The 20,454-nt window shown below is 39.1% G+C and overlaps 1 protein-coding gene across 1 annotated transcript in view; it reads right to left on the reverse strand.

Annotated features, from left to right (window-relative positions):
• The window catches only part of AP3B1 (adaptor related protein complex 3 subunit beta 1), a 155,012-nt gene extending 138,028 nt beyond the window's left edge, over window positions 1-16,984 (reverse strand). The window contains exons 1-2 of the mRNA XM_083884158.1: window positions 16,762-16,984; window positions 3,335-3,410 (exon numbers count right to left, since the gene is read on the reverse strand). Coding sequence (XP_083740284.1) covers window positions 3,335-3,410; window positions 16,762-16,892 — 207 coding nt within the window. The 5' untranslated portion in view covers window positions 16,893-16,984. The remainder of the gene's footprint in view (window positions 1-3,334; window positions 3,411-16,761) is intronic.
• Window positions 16,985-20,454: the final 3,470 nt, after the last annotated feature.

Consider the following 20,454-nt stretch of genomic DNA (forward strand, 5'->3'; position numbering starts at 1 on the left):
ACAAAAACTTTCATTCTAGCATAAGTGCTGTGTAATGTCAAAACTTTTTCTTTTCCATGTGAGAGACACACAGACATGGATGACACTCTCTGAGGGAAATCAGGCATGTTACTGTTTCCTAAACTTATGCTCTGAAATCTTCAAGAGTGAAATTCCACTGCTTTTTCCACAGAAATTCAAACATGTTTCAAGACCTGGTACTGGTTGTTGCAATATCAGCGAATGTTTTAAAAGAAATACCAGCTTTATGTTTTCATGCATATAGTGGAATACATATACACAAAAAATTATTTCTAAAACAGTAGTGTAGTTTATATTCTTCCAAAGGCCGCAATTATTTTATTGCATGCATATAAAGAACAAACATACAAAATAACATACTGATTAAAAAAAAAAAAAGTCATTGATGATGAATGCCATATTTTAGCTGAAAATAGGCTCGGGTACCTTCATGCATAAGGGAGAAATGAAAAGATCAAAACTAGACTACTTCTGTGCTTGAAGTTATATTGTCTCAAGTCACTCTGGAAGGCAGACTTGGTTTTATTTGTAATGAATCTTCTTCTCCCTAAGAGAAAGTTTGCAAGCCACCTCAAAGCAGGAAGCAGCCATGAAAAGTGGCATAACAAGCATTCTCCTGCTACTTCTCTATCACACCTATATGAACAAATAAAGCTTTAGCCTCTTAAAGTCCGCTAAAATACTAAGATAAGTGTTGGTATCATAGAATTATAGTCCTACAGAACAGTTTAGGCTGGCAGGAACCTCAAAGACTACCCCTTCTTCCATTGGGACACCTTACTGAGCATCTCCCCTGTGAGGAGAGACTGAGAGAATTGGGATTGCTCAGCCAAGAGAAGAGAAGGCTCTGGGGAGACCTTAGAGCACCTTCCAGTATGTAAAGGGAGCTAAAAGAGAGACAGAGAAGGACTTCTATAAGGGTATGTAATGACAGGACAAGGGATATCAGCTTTTAGCTGACAGTGGGTAGGTTTACACTAGATATTAGGAAAAAATAATTGTGAGGCTGGTGAGGCAGTAGAACAGGTTGGCCAGAGAAGTTGTGGATTTTGTACACATAGTTTTTTCAACAATCTAAAACTTTGAAAATAAGCATTCCAGTGAGACACGTTAAACAATACTTTGACAACAGAGTTCCTTTTTCCTCTAATAATGAGGCTAGAGGAAGCCTTTCATCTCTGAAAAACACATCTCATCCCTGAGAGACGTAAGCTCCTCTCTTGATGCAAGCACAGAAATAGTTTTGTGCTCCACAAGAACATTATCACCGCTGTTACAAGGCCCCAAGCTCATATTGTGCAATGTCCCAGTCCTAACCTGTAAAGCTCATTGTTTGAGTTTTTTATGTCAACCAGAGGTTGGTGCCAGATATCTGGTGTGAAACACACTTCAAACATAGAACAGGAAACAGCAAATACCTTGAAGATATGAAAGAAACTGAAAACAGAGGATCTAGTAAATCAAACAACTCACTTGTGGTTAAGTAATGGTCAGCCTTACAAGCTCAAAGGCTGTTTGTACTTTAAGCAGCAGCAGCTGAGCAAGGGAAGAATATCCAAAAATCATAAGGTGCCCACTGCTGTTTGGGGAAGTAGTGCTCTTCCCAGAGTGCTCAGAACAGGAACAGAAACCAAGGACCATGAACTTTAAAAAGGACAGAAATCTGGTACTGGAAACTGGAGAGAATTGTCAGAACTGGAAAATGGGGGAGCAGAAGAAAGAGGATGTCCAATTATTTCTGCCTTACCTCGCTGAAGACCTCTTGAGCCTTCAGCCTAAGTCCACTTAACCTAAGTCCATCGAGGATCACACCTAACTACACATCTCCAGCTTCACGGTATCACACACCTCCAGCAAATTAAAGAAGCCATTAAGAACTCTTTTTAATGCTCAGCAGCAGCAGGACTCAAAATCAGTGAGTTTGCTTATTGCACACTCATTTGTCATGACTGCATTTTTTGTAGGAAAAATGGAAAATTAAAAAAACAACCCAGCAAAGCCTTGATTTAAAAATTAAAGCTGATTCAATTTGATGTTTTCTAATTCCCCTATATACATATGTATACACCTACATTCTGTTTCAACAGTTTCCAAATACAGATAAAAATTTGCTCAGCTTTTCAAAAAAGAAAACCAAGGGAGCAAGAGGCAACTTGCCACAACTCTCCTGCCCACAGTAATAACCAGAAAAAAAAGATCTTTTCTGAGGGAAGCAGAAGAATGTAAGTTTACCATGGCACTTACAAAGGTCATGATTTTTGGAACAGCACATCTTTATGCCAGATTGGTCAAACCCTTGAGTAATCCCCCATCATGTTGGAGAAGATGAATCAAAAAACCTCTCCCAAACCCAAGAATGACATTATGAAATAACATTTGACAGGTTACCCAGATCTCACAGATTACTGGTGTCTCTGGCAGGACTAAGGGATTACAGGCAAAAAGAACCATCCTGAGTAAAATTGTCATCACTGGACCATTATGAAGGGAGAAGAACCCAGCTCTGGAGTCAGAGGAAAGAACACAAACACCTGATACCACCTGTGCCTACTCACTTTGGTACATACTTTGGCAGGATTAAGTATGCAAAAACCAAGCAGAACAAAAAAGCATATTCAGAGTAGACTGAAGAAACAACAACAGAAAACAAATTCAAAAGCCCCAAAACAAAGAAATCAAATGGACACCAAACAATCTTCTGTAGCACATTCTTCCGATACTTTTAAGAAGAAATAAAGGGACACTATCAACTTCATGACGCTTTGTTAATAGGGTTTAAACATACAATGGTGTTAAACATTATTTAATCACCTCTATAGGTACACATTCCCCTGAAATAAATTCAAATATTCAGGTATCATGCTCGATTAAGAAAGAAAAACCTCACACAACTTAATAAAATAAAAATACTAAATACAACTTGTCACTTTATTCCTGCAAATTTCTGTTGTTTTCAGTCTGACAAATTTGAAGCTTCTCTTCAGGAGCCATTTCCTATTCAAGGTCTCGCTGAAAATAGTTGTTTACAGGCATACTGCCACTGTTAAATAAATATTTTAAAAGCATATGATTGCATATATCCAGATATACCAACTTCTGGATATATCCAGATATATCCAACGTCTACACAAAATTCCAAGTTAAGAATTTTACCATTTCATCATCACAACTTTTAAAGATCATTTAGAGACTTAAGTGCTAATCCGGTACAGGATCTGTAAAAGGAAAGCATTATTCCCATCCAAAAAATAAAAATAATAATGAACTCCCATATTGCCTAAAGAATAAAAACAGTAATAAAAAAATCACATACCCCAACAATCCTCTTCATAGCATCCAGCTTTGCAGAATCTTTACTGCTTTCCAGCATTTGTTTTAGGTCTTCATTTCTATGGTAGAAATACAGTAAAGCATCAATTAGAAACACCAAAAAATCAAACCAGAATATCATTTTTATATTCTTGCATCAACTTATGGTGAAGCACTGCTCCCTCTTGCCCACTTTTATATTGTATTTACTAACACTCTGTATAATGAAATGTTTATCAAAAGAATGTATCAGTTTCTAACAATAATGTAAGACTACACAACTTCAATCTGCTGTTGGCTGAACCTGCCTTGAAGGCTGAAATCTTACAGCACAAGAAGAGCTTAGTTTAAACCAACAATTCATTCACTTCTCCCTTGTCTTGCAGAGAGGGCCAGGTGCCATAACTAAAAGTTTGCATGTTTGTCCTAAAATACAGTATCAACTTATATAAGTCACTGAAAAGCCCAGACTTCAGCGTGCCCTGAATTTCACTAAGAATCAGGGATATAACCTTGTGCTCCTACCTACCTTTCTGGACTGTAAATTGCTATCCCCTGAACTCAGGATTAAAAACTTCAGATCTGTAGTATGTTCTACAAGCTGTAAGGCTAAGACAGCGTGATGATTAGACACATACAGTGTCCAAACACTTTTTAAAGCTGAAATAAAATTCTCCCACAAAAATATCAAGGTAATAGGAAATGTTCTCTTGTAGATACAGCTTTTCATTAGCTGTCACTAATAAGAAACCTCATCCTCCTTGGCTTTAGATGTAAACAGATCTCTGTCCAACTGCCCTTACAGACAACGAAAGTTTACAAAAAAGATTATTTGAAAAAACAGCTTTTTGTAACACCTGGATTGCCTTATTTACTGAAAGATACGATCAAACAAAAACTCGCGAAACCTACAACACTCCAAAGAACTCTGAAGACTTTCCAAGTTTACAAAGCCTGTGAACTTTCATACAAGTGAAAGGCAACATGGTGGATAGACCATGGGCTGGACAGCAGATGCCCACCAAGCCATTCTTGCACTCCCTTCATGAAGCAAGATGGGGGTGAGAAAATAGAAAAATAGAGCAAAGATAAAGACGTGTCAAGATAAAGACAGGTTAACAAAGCAAAAGCAAAGGCTGCATGCAGTAGCAAACGAAAACAAAATATTCTCTACTTCACATCAGGAAGTGATGTCCAGCCACTTCCCCAGGAAGCAGGGCTTAAGTATAGATGGTAGCTGCTGCAGAAGACCAAAACCAGGAGAAAGAATGCCCACCCCTTCTCCTTGTTCTTTGCTTTTATTGATTACCAGTCATCATCTGGTATGGAATTTCCCCTTGGTCTGCCTGGGCCAGGAGTCCTGGCTAAACATCCCTCAAGGTCTTGCCCACCTCCAGGTTACCAGTGAAGGGAGATATTGGAGAGACAGTCTTGACTCCTGTGTGAGCAACAGCTACAACACTGGTGTGTTACCAACACCCTTCTCACTACCAACACAAAGCACAGCATGAGGAAGACTCTTGCAAGGGAAAATAATTCCATCTCAGTCAAACAAAATATATCCAAGCAAGATTTCAAAAGTGAATGCAGAACCTGGATATGTTCTGATTTATCACTGCCCTCAGAATTTCATTTGGGAAGGAGAAAAGGGTGTAAGCCAAAGCTAGCCTTAGTTACAATACTGTCATACATTCAGCCATAAACCATTAAAAATATTTTTCATACTCGCAAGGGACAGAGTCACTCTAATAGACATTTCTTCATATTTTCAGTACCAGTTCTGCATCTGCTTTGTGCCTCTCCATGAGAAATCCAAATTGCCCACATTTCAGTATACATCCACATAAGAACTGCAACCCCAACAAAACAATCAACACATTTCCTACTAAGATAAGGCATGTAAATTCAGGATATTTACATGCAACTTACAATTTAAGTCTAACTCCTTTTTCAAAACCAAGTGTTTCATGAAATAATTGGAGCAACCTATTACAAATTCCCTGTACTGTAAATACTTACTTCACTTGACAGCTTAATATTTATTATCCTACACACACACACACAAAAAAAAAAAAAAAAAGTTTCGATTTCCTTGCCTGCTTTAGTACTACGTCCCAAATTTCTCAAAGATCACTAGTAATTCCCTACTTTGTGTGCACCACACTCAAAGGTTTTTACATTTTAATTACTCCTGCACTTGTTCAAAGACCTGTAAGATCAGCCTTCTATTGCTACATTTGTAGGGTTGTGTACTTTGGTCATTAAAATTATACATCCCATTCAATTTTGTCCTGCAGTTTTGCATCCTGCTAAGATCAGCTTAGTCAGCCTATAGCTGGACACCATCTTCATGGCAAATGGTAACAACCCACGCACCTTCTTCTTTCAACACCTCTCAAGGCTGGCAGGTCTGTTAAAAACAACCAATGCTGACATGTTTTCCTATTGTCCACATTCCTGTTCCAGGATAAAGGCACACCTTTCTCTACATTAAACTCCACATTTTGCTGGTTTTACTCAAAGATGTTTCTATTCACCTCTATATCATCACACTTCTTTTAGTCACTCTGTATTTACCCCCTCAGATCTATATCCTTACTTTTTATATCAGAAATAAAGTATTTGTTGGTTTGGGGCTGTACATAAAATATCATTAATAATTTGTGCTTTTTACCTTCCAATTCTTCTCTATAGTTCCATTTGCAATTAACTTATCAGGAAGTTTACCTTTGAATTAATTTTTAGCAGCTCTTTTTATTTCCATTACTCTTGGCCACAGGAACAGCTTCTTTTGCTGACCATTCCTACCCACCTATTCCTCATAGTAAGTCTCAGCTCTTTTTGACCAGCTTGAAGTACTTTGCCCAAGACTTTGCTCTAGCTGGATACAGAAATTCAGAAATCTCTAATTCCTTCTGCTGAAGTCATAATTCTTACCTGTGCAAGGTAAGACACAGTATGACACAGTAAAAGTTACACAGCAAAAGACAGGACTTGATTTAGAAAGTTGTTTTTGCTCCTGCCTCCAGTTTCCTACTCTTGTTGCAAAACATGAAATATGTAAAAATTTTCTTAAGAAAGGATGTCCTTTAATGTTTCATCTTTGTATACTTTCAAGACTAGACAACAACAAAAGAGATTCAATCTATGAAGTGGATAGCAGCAAACAAGCAAGTTCGAGGTGAGGTTTCGGCGCTAGAAAGACAAATTACTTGTCTGTAGAATTGCATCGTTAAGGTTTAGGGTTTGATATGTTTCAATGATCTCAGACCCCAGGTGAGGTTAGCAAAGCTTGGGAAGACGCATGCACCCCTGGGGGTGGACAAAGAATGCAAAATTTATGAGCCATAAGGATGTTTTGCAGAACCCCCAAGACAAGGAGGAAACTAATAAAGACAACTCAACGACCATGCGGAATCAGCTCCAACTTTCTGTGAGGGGGGACTGTGGCTATGACCCATCAACCTAAAAAATCACTGACCCAGAATAGGAGAAAGGCTGAGTATGTGGACCAGTTATCATGAGAAGCAAGAGATTCATTAGCCAATAGAGGGTAGAATACTAATTAACAAACAAACAAATTAATACGTCAATGAAGTGGAAAATGCAAAAATAATAATTTGAACTTGAGGATCAAGTAGCAAAAACGGAGGAAGTTACACGGAACAAGATCCAAGTACATACTGAAGACTTTCTCCCAGGATGTAACAAAAAGAAATAAGAAGGTGATTTTAATATGTGAAGACAGAAGAAGTGTTTAAGGATGAACTGTACTTCTAAATGCTTACAGAAACTATTCTACTATACATTTCTATCATAAAATTAAACCATTTTGAACTGTTAGCTGGAAAGATACAAACCACAAAAATTTATACATGAAGACCTGTTTTCAGCCAGCTTGGTTTCCATTAGAGAAAAGCAGCAGGGGGAAAAAATAAAGAAAAATAGGAATTAAAGAACAAGTTCTTGATTAATTAATTTGGAAATTAATTGTTAATTGAATTGACAGGTTTTTTGGGTTTTAAAAAGTCTATTCTAACAAATTACAATCCAGGATTAGCAAACATTAAATACTTACAGAGTAAAATATTGCTCCATACATCCACATGGATCACCAGCAGCAGCAAGGCTTTTTTCTTCTACAGTTAGATATGGTTTCAGTGTAACATCAAAGTTTTTCCCTTTAAGAGCTGACTTAATAGTGCAAGACACCTCAATTATTTTGCCCAGCATTGTGGAGTTTTGTTCCATTCTTTTAAGTGAAGTATGTAAAAAACCATTAAAAAAAATTACTGCACTCAACCAAGCTTGCCTGCCAAGAGTGAGGTCTACTCTAAAAAAAAGAAAATCTTACAAAGTAACAGGATACCCACTCCCTTGCTGTTTTAACTTCCAGAAACAAATACCATATGCAGATTTCAAAGGTCATTTCCCTCCAAAAACAACTCTTATCAGCGGCCTCAATGAACAATAGGAAAATCAAATGCATTTCAGTCTTTTGTAATACAGTCTATTGTACAGTGAAAATATTTTCATCTTTTGATCATTAAGAAGTTTTAAGGAAATTTCAATCCTTAAATAAAATCCCTCAAAATAGAAAGCATAAATGAAAGCTATGCAGTCACACTAGGGTTCATGCTTCTACACTCATTAGTTATGCTGAGGTGACAGTTCCTCAATACACAATCCTAGACAAACACTTTCTTTATCACTTATCTCCGCTTGCCAAGGGCTCGGGAAAATGTAAGCAACCCCCAGCTGCATCAATACTTTTGCCTCTCCCTGCTAAAACTTTGACAGAGATTCTACTCTGACAGAGTTAGGTACATATTATAGGTGATTGAAATATAAACTTTTTTTACTTCAGGAGCAATACCAGGTTTAAAGAAGCCTAATCTGATAGTTGACAAATGATGTGGATCATACAAAGCAGGAAATCAATGATCCCAACAACAGTAGATGCAAAAAACACCAAACTTTTGCCAGAGTACATAGTCTCAGCCATTTTTTCTAACAGTAAGAAGAGGTAAAATTACTTCCCAAGACCAAAAAAAAAACAAACAAACAAACAAACAAACAAACAAACAAACAAAAAAAAAAAAAAAAAAAAAAAAAAAACCACACTAGAAAAACAAGAATATTTCCACCTGTCTGCCCAATGATGTATTCTAAGAACTCAACAAGATTTCCCTTGAGTTGCCAAGCCATGATCTACTATTTTAACATCTATTTCAATATAGGCCCACTATTCTCAAAAGTTGCAAGCTGAAAGCACTGGTATAGACTAAAATTAGAAATATTATACTCATACGAAATATTAAGTATGTGGTATGAAATATAATCTTTAGTATTTGTATAGCATGAACTATAAAAGACAACAAGTAAATTATTAATATCAGAAATCAGTTCCCAGCTGCCTTTGTAACCTTTATCACCACAGGCTTGCATTTCTCAGTATTAGAACCTAAAAGCTAAAGGAGTGTACATTAAAAACGCAAACTCATCATCTAACTTTCATGGCAAGTATCACACATGACAGACCTGCAATGACACAACATGACAGACATCACAAAACACACCCCAAATAACATGTTCCCCCTGAAACACTGGTTGAATGTTAAGTGGAGGTAGTCAGTTTCTAACTTTCTTCTATGTTTTTATATTTTACAGTTGCAGCACTTAAGATACCCACTACTTTTTTTTTTTCCTACATGAAAACACTGCTTTTTTCATACCCTTGTACCATTTGTAGATACGATAAGGGTATGGATACCATTGGACCAGTGACAGACCTACCAGTTTGGATTAATCTTACAGATGTTTTTATCAGAAAATAAACAACACTAGTTAATCTTTTCTAGTCCTTGTGCTCTTTCTTGCACCCTCTACTCCCGTGGCACTAAAAGAGGAATAAACCACAATCGGTACAACTGTCCCAAGATAAAAAGGGATGGTGGGGGTAGAGGTGTGGTAAGTAGGAAACAAAAGAGAAGACAAAAAACAACCTCAGATCTTGCCAGTCACAAGATTATGCTTTAACAGCCTGGAGTCCTGTGCCGGAAAACACTTTGATCACCTTACTCTGCACATTGATTATGGCAAAGAGCACCCAAAGAAATATTCTGAATAAGCCATACTACTGTCAGCCCACACCTGGTCACTAAAACTGGCACCTTGCTGAGGTTAAAACTAGGATTACAGATTCCATTGAGCAATGTTACCCACTTCTATAGGAAAAAAAAAAAAAGGTAGGCTGAACTATTAATCACTGAGGTTTAAACAGCTACGTCAGCAATAAATCTGGGCTCCTCTCTCAGTTACTTTGTCTCCCCATAGGAATCATGACAAACTTCTAGTTATACTAAAATATTAATCCAGACTCTGCAGCACATCATTTGGCACTGCATTGACATGGTCCAAACAACTATTATTAAGAAAATACTTGCTCCACTCTGGTAAAACACACATTTATTTTCTACTGGTTTTAGCCACACCATAAGATTAAATCCATAGGTTTTCAAGTTTTGCTACAGTTCTGACGTGCCAGTTACTGAAAGAAATCACACAATAATCATAAGCCTTTTAATGAGTATCAACACTGCAACTGCAGCCCAACCAGCAATGCAACCATAACCTTGGGAACAGCTGTAATCCTCCCAAGGAAAGGAGAGTGAATTCTATACAAGTAAACCCTGGTGAGACAGAAGATCTTCATATATAAGCACAGCACTATAACAGTGAAAGGTAAGATACAGGAAATGGTAAACAAATCCACCACTGGGGAGCAAGCAAACTTCACCAGTTTTGGTATTATGGAACAAAGCTCCTATAGAACAGAAGTTACAAAAGTCTCACTCAGCTGAGTTTTAACAATGCATTTCTTGTTTTAAGTTTTCCACCACTGCATAATTTCAGTTACACAATATCAATTGCACTGTTTTTGAATTCAAGAGACTTCGGTTGGCAGGACATACTTTCAACCACAGCATACTAAAATAATTTAATTTTTTGCCTTCAACATAAAATTCAAAATACTGTGGATGCTACCAAGTTTGAAGCAGAAAATACACATTGACAAAGCAGTGTAACCTTTACTCTTGGCACCTGAATAGCAATAAAGTCCTAGGGAACATCCCATGTTTCCTTAAATTTTTATTTTCTTAGCATTTTACTGGCACTGCAAAATCTTTAAAATACATTGGTTTATTCTAGGTAAACTCTAAACAAGTTTGAACTTAATATTTAAAGAGGAACTGCAAATTGATTTCAGACCCATAAAACATGGAAGCTTAACTGGCAACAAATACATGCTGCAATTTGAGTTAATTTTGTTGATTTAGGGTCTTCTTCTAGCAGGAAATTAAGAAATCTGAATTTCACTGTGTTTTGGTGTATGCCACAAACTGTTTGAATGACATCTTGTGGTGCTGTTCAGTACTACCACCCTCTTCCATTGTAACACTACATTCACTTCTAATTCACAACACAGAATTCAACTACTGCTTCAAGGAAGTTTTGAATCATATGGCTATGAGTGTAGCTGTTCTATGGCTTAAAGAGAGAAATTGAGATAAGAATTTATTTCTTTTTTTGGCCATCCCTAAATTTTCTTCCTAAAAAAGAAGCACATTACAGAAAAAGTAAACTCAATAGTTTGAAAGGATAGACTGGAGATGTGAGGGAAACCAGGGTAATTACAGCATCCTGTGAGCACCACAGAGAACAAAACCAGTCACAGAGAACAAAACCAGTTATGGTCTGACCAGAAACATAATTTAACTCATTTAATTGTTATTTTGCCACTAATTTCTCAAAGCACTTGCAATCTGGATGGGTAGTTACAGTCTTTCCTCTTCATCGAGGAAACTGGATGCATAAAGTTAAAAACTAAATAAAGCATCTCTGTTGTGAATAGACAGTACCTGAGCAATATTTGAGTAATTCAGTGCATCAACACCTGGAAGTTGCTGCTATTACCACCATCAATGCAGGTATGTAAACTACCTACACTACAAAAGTTCTAACCAGATGGCAGTTAGTATGACAAAGCAGTTTAAAATCCCTTCTAGATCAGACTGTGATTTGAGCTAAGTTTATCTGCTGTCAGTAGAGTAGTACCAGACATTATCTCACCCAGCAGCAAGGTCTGAAAGGATGAAAAGATTCAGTCTTGCAACTGCATATAACCTTTTCTGATAGCACCCACACCATCAATATTGCAGGGAAACTTCTGCCAGAGACAAACCTTCCTCAGTGGAAGATGGTTTGCTGAAGGCTGAAAGAGTGTCACAAGGAGTGGTGCTGCCACTTAAATGGTTGTGTCAACTTAGAGCCTGTCTTGAAGCTAGTGCTCAGAATTTGCAGATATTTGTAGATCACTTTCCAGCATTTGATAGTTGTGAAGGGATCATAAGAAAGTGAGATGCAGTATCACAGAATATTCTCAGCTGGAAGGGACTCACAAGGATCATTGAGTCCAACTCCTAATGTTTCCAAAAATGGTGAGAAAAGGCTTCTTTAAAACACAGAGGTGGTGTTACCAGAACCTACTCAGTGCTGGTATATTTACATATATGTCCAGGTTTCAGAAGCACTGTTTAACAGCATTAAAATGCTGTTCATCTTCTGGGAGAATGCCAAAACCATTCTGGTTTCCTTCAAGTACCAAAACTATCAAGGGGTGGCACTGACAAGGAGAGCCTTCAAAAAAAAGCAGAACTAGAAACGTGGAATTTCAGCCTTGTAACAGCTGCAGATATGTTTGTTTAATACCATTCAGGATGCAGATAAAAGCAAATGTCTAAGGCAAATATATGACAACGCAGTAAATATGCAGAAACCACCGTGAAGACCTTAAACTGTAAAACTTGCCTTTCTGAGCAAATAAGAAAAGCCCCCAAAAATATAGTGACTACATTATAGAGTCAAAAAATATAGTGACTACATTACAGCAAATCAATAGCTCATTGCTTGCATCCTCATATGTGCCAAATGCATGGCAATAAGAACATATTCTCTGCATGTCACTTCCCATCAGATGTGACAGATTTCAGCAGAAGTGCTCTGCAATAGCATGCCCACATTTGTACACTGCATTTACCTCCTATCCCTGTACTGACTAGAGGGTTTAGATGTTACTTGTAGACTCACCAGTTCATCCAAACCATTCATCTTTGCTGGGCTGTACATCCTACTGAAACTGGCATGTCACCATATTGGTGGGCATGGGGCCATTTTAACAGATGGAGAAAGAAAGAAGTTGTGCCAATGAGCCAGCGGATGCATCAAGTTTGAATATTAGAGCTGGAGTCTCCTCCAAGAATTTCACAAATGGCAATCTATGTACAATCTCTCCGTGACTGGTTGAATGGAATATGCCAAGACAAAACTAGATCAATTTAAGACTCCAAGAACACCTCTGGCAGCTGTTGAAAGCAAGTTTTTAGGTCTGATGGGTTTGGAAAAGTCTTCTGCACAGAGAATTGGGGAATGAGTATCTTAATGAAATCACCACCTTCAGCTCTCTGCAAAACAGGCTTGCAAATCTCTGCAAAGAAAAATGAGTTTGCAGCACTGCCGAGTTTTCTGACAAATGGCTTAACAAAACATGTAAGCCAGAGCTGCAATAAAAAAAAAATCTAATAAATTACAAACGTATTTTGCTTGGCAGAAATACAGTTTAAAGATGCAAATCAGTAAAGGCGAAAATGTGTGTTATAAATTTTGCCATCTGGTTCAATACTGTACTTAACAATTGACATCTACTGATGTTACTCCTATGGTTCACCTCTAAGATTTTACATTTTATCAGATAAAGCAATAAATAGTTTTATTGCTGAAATTGTACCATTTCCAAGTACCAAATATTATTATATTTTAATTTTACATGCAGGAAAGTTTTGTTTAAAATGTGATTAATATAGATGAAAATCCTCTGTCCACCTGCAATTACCTGTAGGCAGTTATAGCTGTAGTATAATATATGCAATTAACAAGGATTCTGTATTTCTAATTAGCTCTCCAGGTACTCTTACATGTTGGAAGGTGGTTAGAATTTTTACTCCTCCACTTAGAGCAATAATAATGTAATAAAGCATAATGTAACTATAAAAATATTCTATTAACTTAGGTGATGTGAATCACACAGTATTTCTCTACACCACACAAGAGATTCTGAGATTCCAGCTAGGCATTGCTTACTGCATGGAGTCCATCAATCTAGAACACAGAGAAATAGCTTGAGGGCCACATGCTGGATTTAGCCTGTCTGTAAGATTCACATAACCCATTGGGTCTTACAAATTTACTGCTGAAAACTTCTGTTGTGAGCAAAGACTTCTCAGCAGACTGTTTCCGTTACTCTGGGGACCAGAATCTGACCCTTTTTCTCCTTTTTGAAACATGCGGGACATGTGAATACCTAGAATATTCAAAGACAAGTGTCGAACTACCAACCCGAACACACAAACATGTTCTTAAAACATAAAAACATAAATTCCTGTATAAAGGAACCCCACACACGCCAGTTCATGTGACAAGTGTGAAAGAGGAAGAGAGGAAGGAGAGCAACAGGCATCCCCAGTCATGAAACAGGGCCCTTTCCACACAAGAAGGTTCAGACTGACTAATCTCAGATATGCAGGATCTTTCAATTATTTAGTTATTGAGATGCTTAACAGAATGAATGCAAAAATTCCATTCTCTGAACACCAGATCCACTTCATTCATCCAGCTAACCAAGAGGCTTTAACAGCAACACATGTCAAAAACGCAAGTTCTATTTGCCTCTTTAGTCAGGATTAAATACTCACAGGAAAAGCTAGCAGCAGTATAATACATTTGTTATGAAATCTCTTATTCAAGAACAGTTTCAGTTTAGTCAACACCAACAAGAAATCTGTTTCTTAAGCCCATGTTGTATGTAATACTCCAGAGAGATGAGAAAACTCTTTTCCTCCTCCCTTTTGTCCTGAGCATGTCCTGAACAGTCACCTCACAGAAGCATGGCAAAGTTGTATTCTTACCTTTTTTATTTTTAACTGCAGCGGCTACGTAGAGTGTATCTAATTTATATTGGACCAAGTTTGGATTTCAGATTTAAGTCTACCAACAGTGATTTGTGCCTCTATGTGGGCTCTTCTGTCACAAGATTGAAGACACCTTATCCCAACATCTTCACTATTTTCATAACCATTTAGGCTTACCTCTTTGTGACAAACAGGAGAAGACAGACAACACAAAGAAAAGAGACTGGAACTTTTTCAATGGAGTGTTTACAGTAGTATCTTGATACTTATACATTAACTATTGGTATTGTTCTGATCCACTGGCAACAGGCAAGCCTGGGTTCTGGCCCAACTGTTACTGTAGTTATGTTCTGGGCCATAAATTACATATATATCCCTCTGCTGAGAAGGAGTATTTCTTGTACCATCAGGAGACCTAAAGAAGAATCCCCTTTCCTCAGCAACAAAAAAAAAGTTTGCCAAGAACTGAAACAACACTATGATATCAAGACAGGAGTATATCAGTAATGATGAGAGACAATCTAGAGAGATCAGCAAACAACCTCTAAAAAACTCTAACAGTAATTTTCATTTCACCAGTGGGATACTCCACTAAACCCACACCTCCATGCAGAGGATGCAAGGACACAACCTGCATTTCTCTGTATTCTCTTATGCTGCCTTCTGATGAGCAGGTTTTCCACTATTACTAGAGTGAACTATTAAAAATACAATGAATGGCTTGATGAATGACCACTGCGTTTTCCAACTAGAGTGCCACACACTTTGTTTTTCTAACAATAACCCTCACTTGCATCCCAGTGGCTTTTTCATGCTACACAAATTTTCACACTACACAAATCACCTTCCTTGCACAGTGTCTGTTCCCCAACTGCCCAATCCATACTGAGATATTAACCAAGCAAGTGTTAAACTGAAGTGAACTGCCTTAAGTGAATTGTGGATAAAGCCCTATTTCAGCAAGAATTCGCTTGTCAGCTACGAAAGACCACAGACAGCAATGTCTGTTTTCCTCTCAAGTCATTCCTTTAGAGGATTACACTCCTGTAAGTGTAAGAGCAAGTCTAGAGGAGCAATAAATTAATTTGGCATGTTCACATATTGGCAGCTCAGCCAGCTGCTCTGGTTCTGCCACACTAAAGGACATCCATATACATACACATGTACAAATCATCTCAGGACCCCAGAGCTGTTTTTCCCTGTGATCACTGGGGAGCCTTGGGTAGAATCAGCTTCTGCATCTAATAAAACAGAGGGATATATTTCACCTACAAAACAGTCCTAAGTTTAGGAGTTATGTAGAAAATTATGGCCATGATCAATGAACAGGCTACCCTTCATCCCGTGGGGAAAAAAAAAAAAAAAAAAAAAAAAAAAAAAAAAAAAAAAGGCAAAGTAACAGTTTAGAAATAAAGTGCCAAGTTGCTTCTATGGAAGGGGACAAAAAAAGAAGGGGGCAAACAACATTAATCACCTAAAACACACAGATCCACAGAAGGGCATTTATACCACAGCAGTGAAAACCTGAACTGGGACAAAATGAAAAAGCGAAGTATTTAGCAAAATAGATGGGGAAAAAGAAATGAGACTCATCTGGCAAACTGAAGAGGCCCATCAGCTACTGTCTCACAGTGCTAAGCATTAGAGCGCCAGCAGCTTCATCTTTTTGTGATTTACTCTGCTGTGGCTCACAAATAAACACATCAGTCGAGGTTTCCAGAGCATAGATGTTCTCTTTGTGCAGAACAATCAAACTGAAGACGCAGCAATTGATTTTCTAATGTACATGAGACCTTAGTTTATGGTGCTTTTTATTGGTTGCTCCTGGAATAGATTTCCAATTTGTTGCAGAATACAATTCCAGCTTAGCAAACCTTTTTGATCCTTTCATTTGGTCATTCTTCCTCTCCAATCCACTTCTACTTTAAGGAGCTGAAAGCTTTCTGTACCTTTCTATGAACTTGACTGGGCTGTTGTTCTTTTTTTTTACCTTCTCCATTTCCTCATTTTGACTTCTGACCAAGACACTGTTAACAGTGTTAACACCCACTTCCAGCTGGCCACCTCGCCCTGATCCAACCATAACTCCTACAAATACTTTAAAAAAACACCACAAAACCCACTTTATATATATACACATTTGAAGGCAAAATTAAGACAATTCCAGCGCTGTCAAAGTAGTAGATAAACCAAAAGCAGCTTTTAAAATACCCAAAAAAAAAAAGGAGTTTAACAGATAACCCGCTGTCTGCACACACTTTAAAGGGAAACCAGCGAACTTTTCGGCGGAGTCACAAGGGGGAGGCGCAGCTTTCCCCACCAGGACTCCCCGAACCGTGTCCGCCCGTGGCCAGCCCAGCACCGCCCGCCCGGGCCCGGCTCCCTCCCTCCCTCCCTCTCTCACTTCTTGGTGTCGCTGCTGAAGAGCCCGAAGGCCGCGGACGCCGAGGGGGTCACGGTGGGCGCCGCCTCCTGCGCCAGCTCGGGCGCCGCCTCTCCGCCCTGCTCGCTGTAAGCCAGCCCGTTGCCGGACATGCTGCTGGTGGTGCCTGTGGCGCTCCCGGTGTTCCCGGTGCTCCCTCCCGCTGCCCGGCCAAGTTCCTGCGGCGGCGCTCCCGGAGCTGAGCCCGGCGCTGGACCCGGAAGCCGCGCGGTCACGCGCCGGGGGGCGGGGCGGCCCTTCCCGGCCCGGACGTGCGGCCGGAGCTGAGCGCGGGGAGCCCCGCTCGGCCCTTCCCGGCCCCGCTCGGCCCTTCCCGGCCCCGCTCGGCCCTTCCCGGCTCCGCTCGGCCCTTCCCGACCCCGCTCGGCCCTTCTCGGCCCTGCTCGGCCCTTCCCGACCCCGCTCGGCCCTTCTCGGCCCCGCTCGGCCCTTCCCGGCCCCCGTTCGGCCCTTCCCCACCCGGCTCGGCTCCGGCCCTTCCCTTCCCTTCCCTTCCCTTCCCTTCCCTTCCCTTCCCTTCCCTTCCCTTCCCTTCCCTTCCCTTCCCTTCCCTTCCCTTCCCTTCCCTTCCCTTCCCTTCCCTTCCCTTCCCTTCCCTTCCCTTCCCTTCCCTTCCCTTCCCTTCCCTTCCCTTCCCTTCCCTTCCCTTCCCCTCCCCTCCCCCGGGTCTCGGCGTGTGCTCCCTGTGCTCACCCGGCCCCTTGAAGTGCAGATCCTGCCCTGGAGCTCCCAGTTTATGGCTTTTAGTGGCCGCGTTGCCAATGCCCCGCTGGCGGTAGAAGAGAGGTAACCCAGGCCAGACGCAGCTGTTTGTGTATGAGGCGACAGAAGTGTAAGGGGATAGCTGGGAGACTTCTGAGGGAAGTTTGTCCCTAAATGATTTTTACAGTCCTGTTTTCCTGCGTGCATCTTTCCCCCTAGTCTCTCTGGGATAATCTGTGTTCATTAAAACGTTCTTCATTCCCGCTCCTGGCATGTGCTGGTGGATTGCAACCTTTCCGTCCTTAGGACTGAGCTCATTTCCAATAGGTTACCTGTTCACAATCGATACTTTTTATCTTGCAGAGAAGAAACGAAAAGGGAGGGAGGCAGGGGATTCTCATGTTTCTCTGAAGCAGCTTTTTGACTTGCTTTTCAGCAACTTGTGCTTTTCTGTTAGAAGCTGAGACAGTACCAAGCAAATAAACATTTTACAAAAGGATTTACCAGTAAAGGGTTTATTAAGAGTATGGGGCTGCTATAAAGGTATTTGTCCTCAATAGCTGCCTTTTATGGGTGCCAGTTTTAATTTTTTTATGATCTCTCACAGGGTTTTTTTTTCTGTGTATCACTGCTATTTGAAAGTCATGGTTTAGATTGTAAAATTCTGAGAGTGAATATTCTTGACTATCTCCATTTTACCTGTTGATTTTTTAGACTTCCAATTTTGTTCTGCCTTTTGCATTGATTGCAGCAACAGTCATCAGTTTTCTTTCCCTGTAGAGAGAAAGATCTTACTATTACTGCCTTAAACTGTCACACGAACTATTGATACACATCCAGTGATTTGATTTGGGGCAGACTCCTCTCAATCATACAGAGCCAGAGAGAATTCTACATCCTGATTTTTAAAGGATCAAAAACCAGAGTAGGCTTGTGAAGAATTAGGTCTGAACCAGACAAAAATTGACACCCCCTTCTCCCTACAGAAAAATCTGAGAATTCCTGTCAGCAGTCCTTAGAAATCATCTCTGTTTTCCAGACCATGCCTATTTATTTCAAATTGTAACAGAAACAGCACTTGAACTTTGACTCCAGACATGATTTTGTTTACATGAAGAGGTTGCTGGCTATGTCTTTTATTTGTGTACCAGGCACTCACAGTGTAGTGAGGGGTAATCTATAGGAGGCCAAGTCAACATTTTGTAAGGTAGATCTGTTCTGCTTTCTTTTAAGACTGTCTACTTGTTCTCTGTGGCAAGAGGTTAAATGCACTTGCTTCTTTGTATAAATATATAAATTAAGGCTGTATTAGCACCAAAAAACTCCTTAAGTACAAGAAACTAATTTTTTTTAACTATGTATAGCTGCTACATAGTGTTTAGTGTGTGTACTACTTAAGTAATCTTAGAGTAAAAGAAAACAATAGACCTGTAAAATATGTCAGAGGAATTTGTGGGAGTACAAATGGCAAAAATAAGACAAATGGCTATTGAAGTGGATCATCATGGGACTGTGATATGAGAAGGAAATAGTAACAGTGATGAAGAGCTTGAAAGGGTCTTGAAAATGGGAGAAAAAAAATACCTGAAGGTTTATTAGGTGTAATTGAAAATTCTTATCAGGAACGTTAGCTGTGGGCTTCTGCTATGAGTTCTTGATACAGTTTTTAGACTGAAATAAGCCACAACTGTTCAATGAAGAGCCTTTTCCTGTCTAAGTTATGTCTTCAAAATCACTGTGCAGTGATAAAGTACTTGCACATTGAATTTATACCTGTATGCAATTACATCAAAATTACAGAATCATGAAACGCAAATTACTTCAAATCTAAATTCTCCACTTACATTCATTGGTTACAACATTCTATATTTCAAACTTTTGTGCAGCATAAGAAAATTAACAGATGGCATAAAACAGAGAACGTAAAAGGCTTTTGCTTCTCACTTTTCCACTTAGGTTCCTTTCTGAAATGATTTCACTTCCATTATTCATACCATCTTCACAAATCTACTTATTATTATTAAATTACCAGTGTCTGGTAATTACATGGTTTCTTACTTTCCACTCACAGATGTTAAATATACAATGTGTGAACACACACAAGCATGTACACATATAAGCACAAGCACAGCTTTTAGAAGTTAATTGCACTGAGAAATAATTTCCAAGGCTCAATGGAAGGGAAGACATATTTGTATGGATAAATGTATATCCATTTTCATCAAAACCTGTGCAGAGTGTTGTATACACATGCATTTGAGGGAGAAAAGATTTACATCACTCAGCAACCTGTGATTTTGTCATTCCAACAAACAGTAACTTTTCTAGGCTTTCTGAAACATTTCCACAAGATACTTCCCAGTGTTTTTTACGAAGTTATATACATTTTGTGGCCACTGGGCTGCCAAATGCTTACTTTGTGCCCTCTTGTGGCTCAGATTATCAGTATGTTATTTGTCATGGAAAAGACAGGAGATGCATTTGTAAGAAAATTATTTTTAAGTGGAATTCTCTGTATTAAAGAATGTCAAGCTACTGAAGGCTTTGCTCCTCCTGTATATGTTGCTGATAGATTCTTGTATATGCAACATGTGCTGATAATGCAGATTCTACACAAAAGTGCAAGGGTTTTAACTTGTCAATGTCATTGATAAAGGATAAGTAATGATACAATCCAAACTTCTTGCAATATGATTTTTTGTTCACTTATGATTTAGAAATCTAATGCATAAGTTACTTCAAAATTAAGTGCCAAGAACTCATTCCCCAAGCTGGAATAATGGGTTTTCAGTGTGAGGCATAAACCCAGCTTCCAGCAGTCCTGAGCATGAAAAACACTTTAATCTGCCTATCTCTGAGTTAATCAAGACTTGTGACTGTAATGAAAGCAAATGAGTGTTTTTCCAGTTCTCTATTCCTTCTTAGCAGGACTGGCTACCATGTTATCCACAG

The sequence above is a fragment of the Zosterops lateralis genome (genome assembly GCF_965231275.1).
Source record: "Zosterops lateralis genome assembly, chromosome: Z".
Taxonomy (NCBI): Eukaryota; Metazoa; Chordata; class Aves; order Passeriformes; family Zosteropidae; genus Zosterops; species Zosterops lateralis.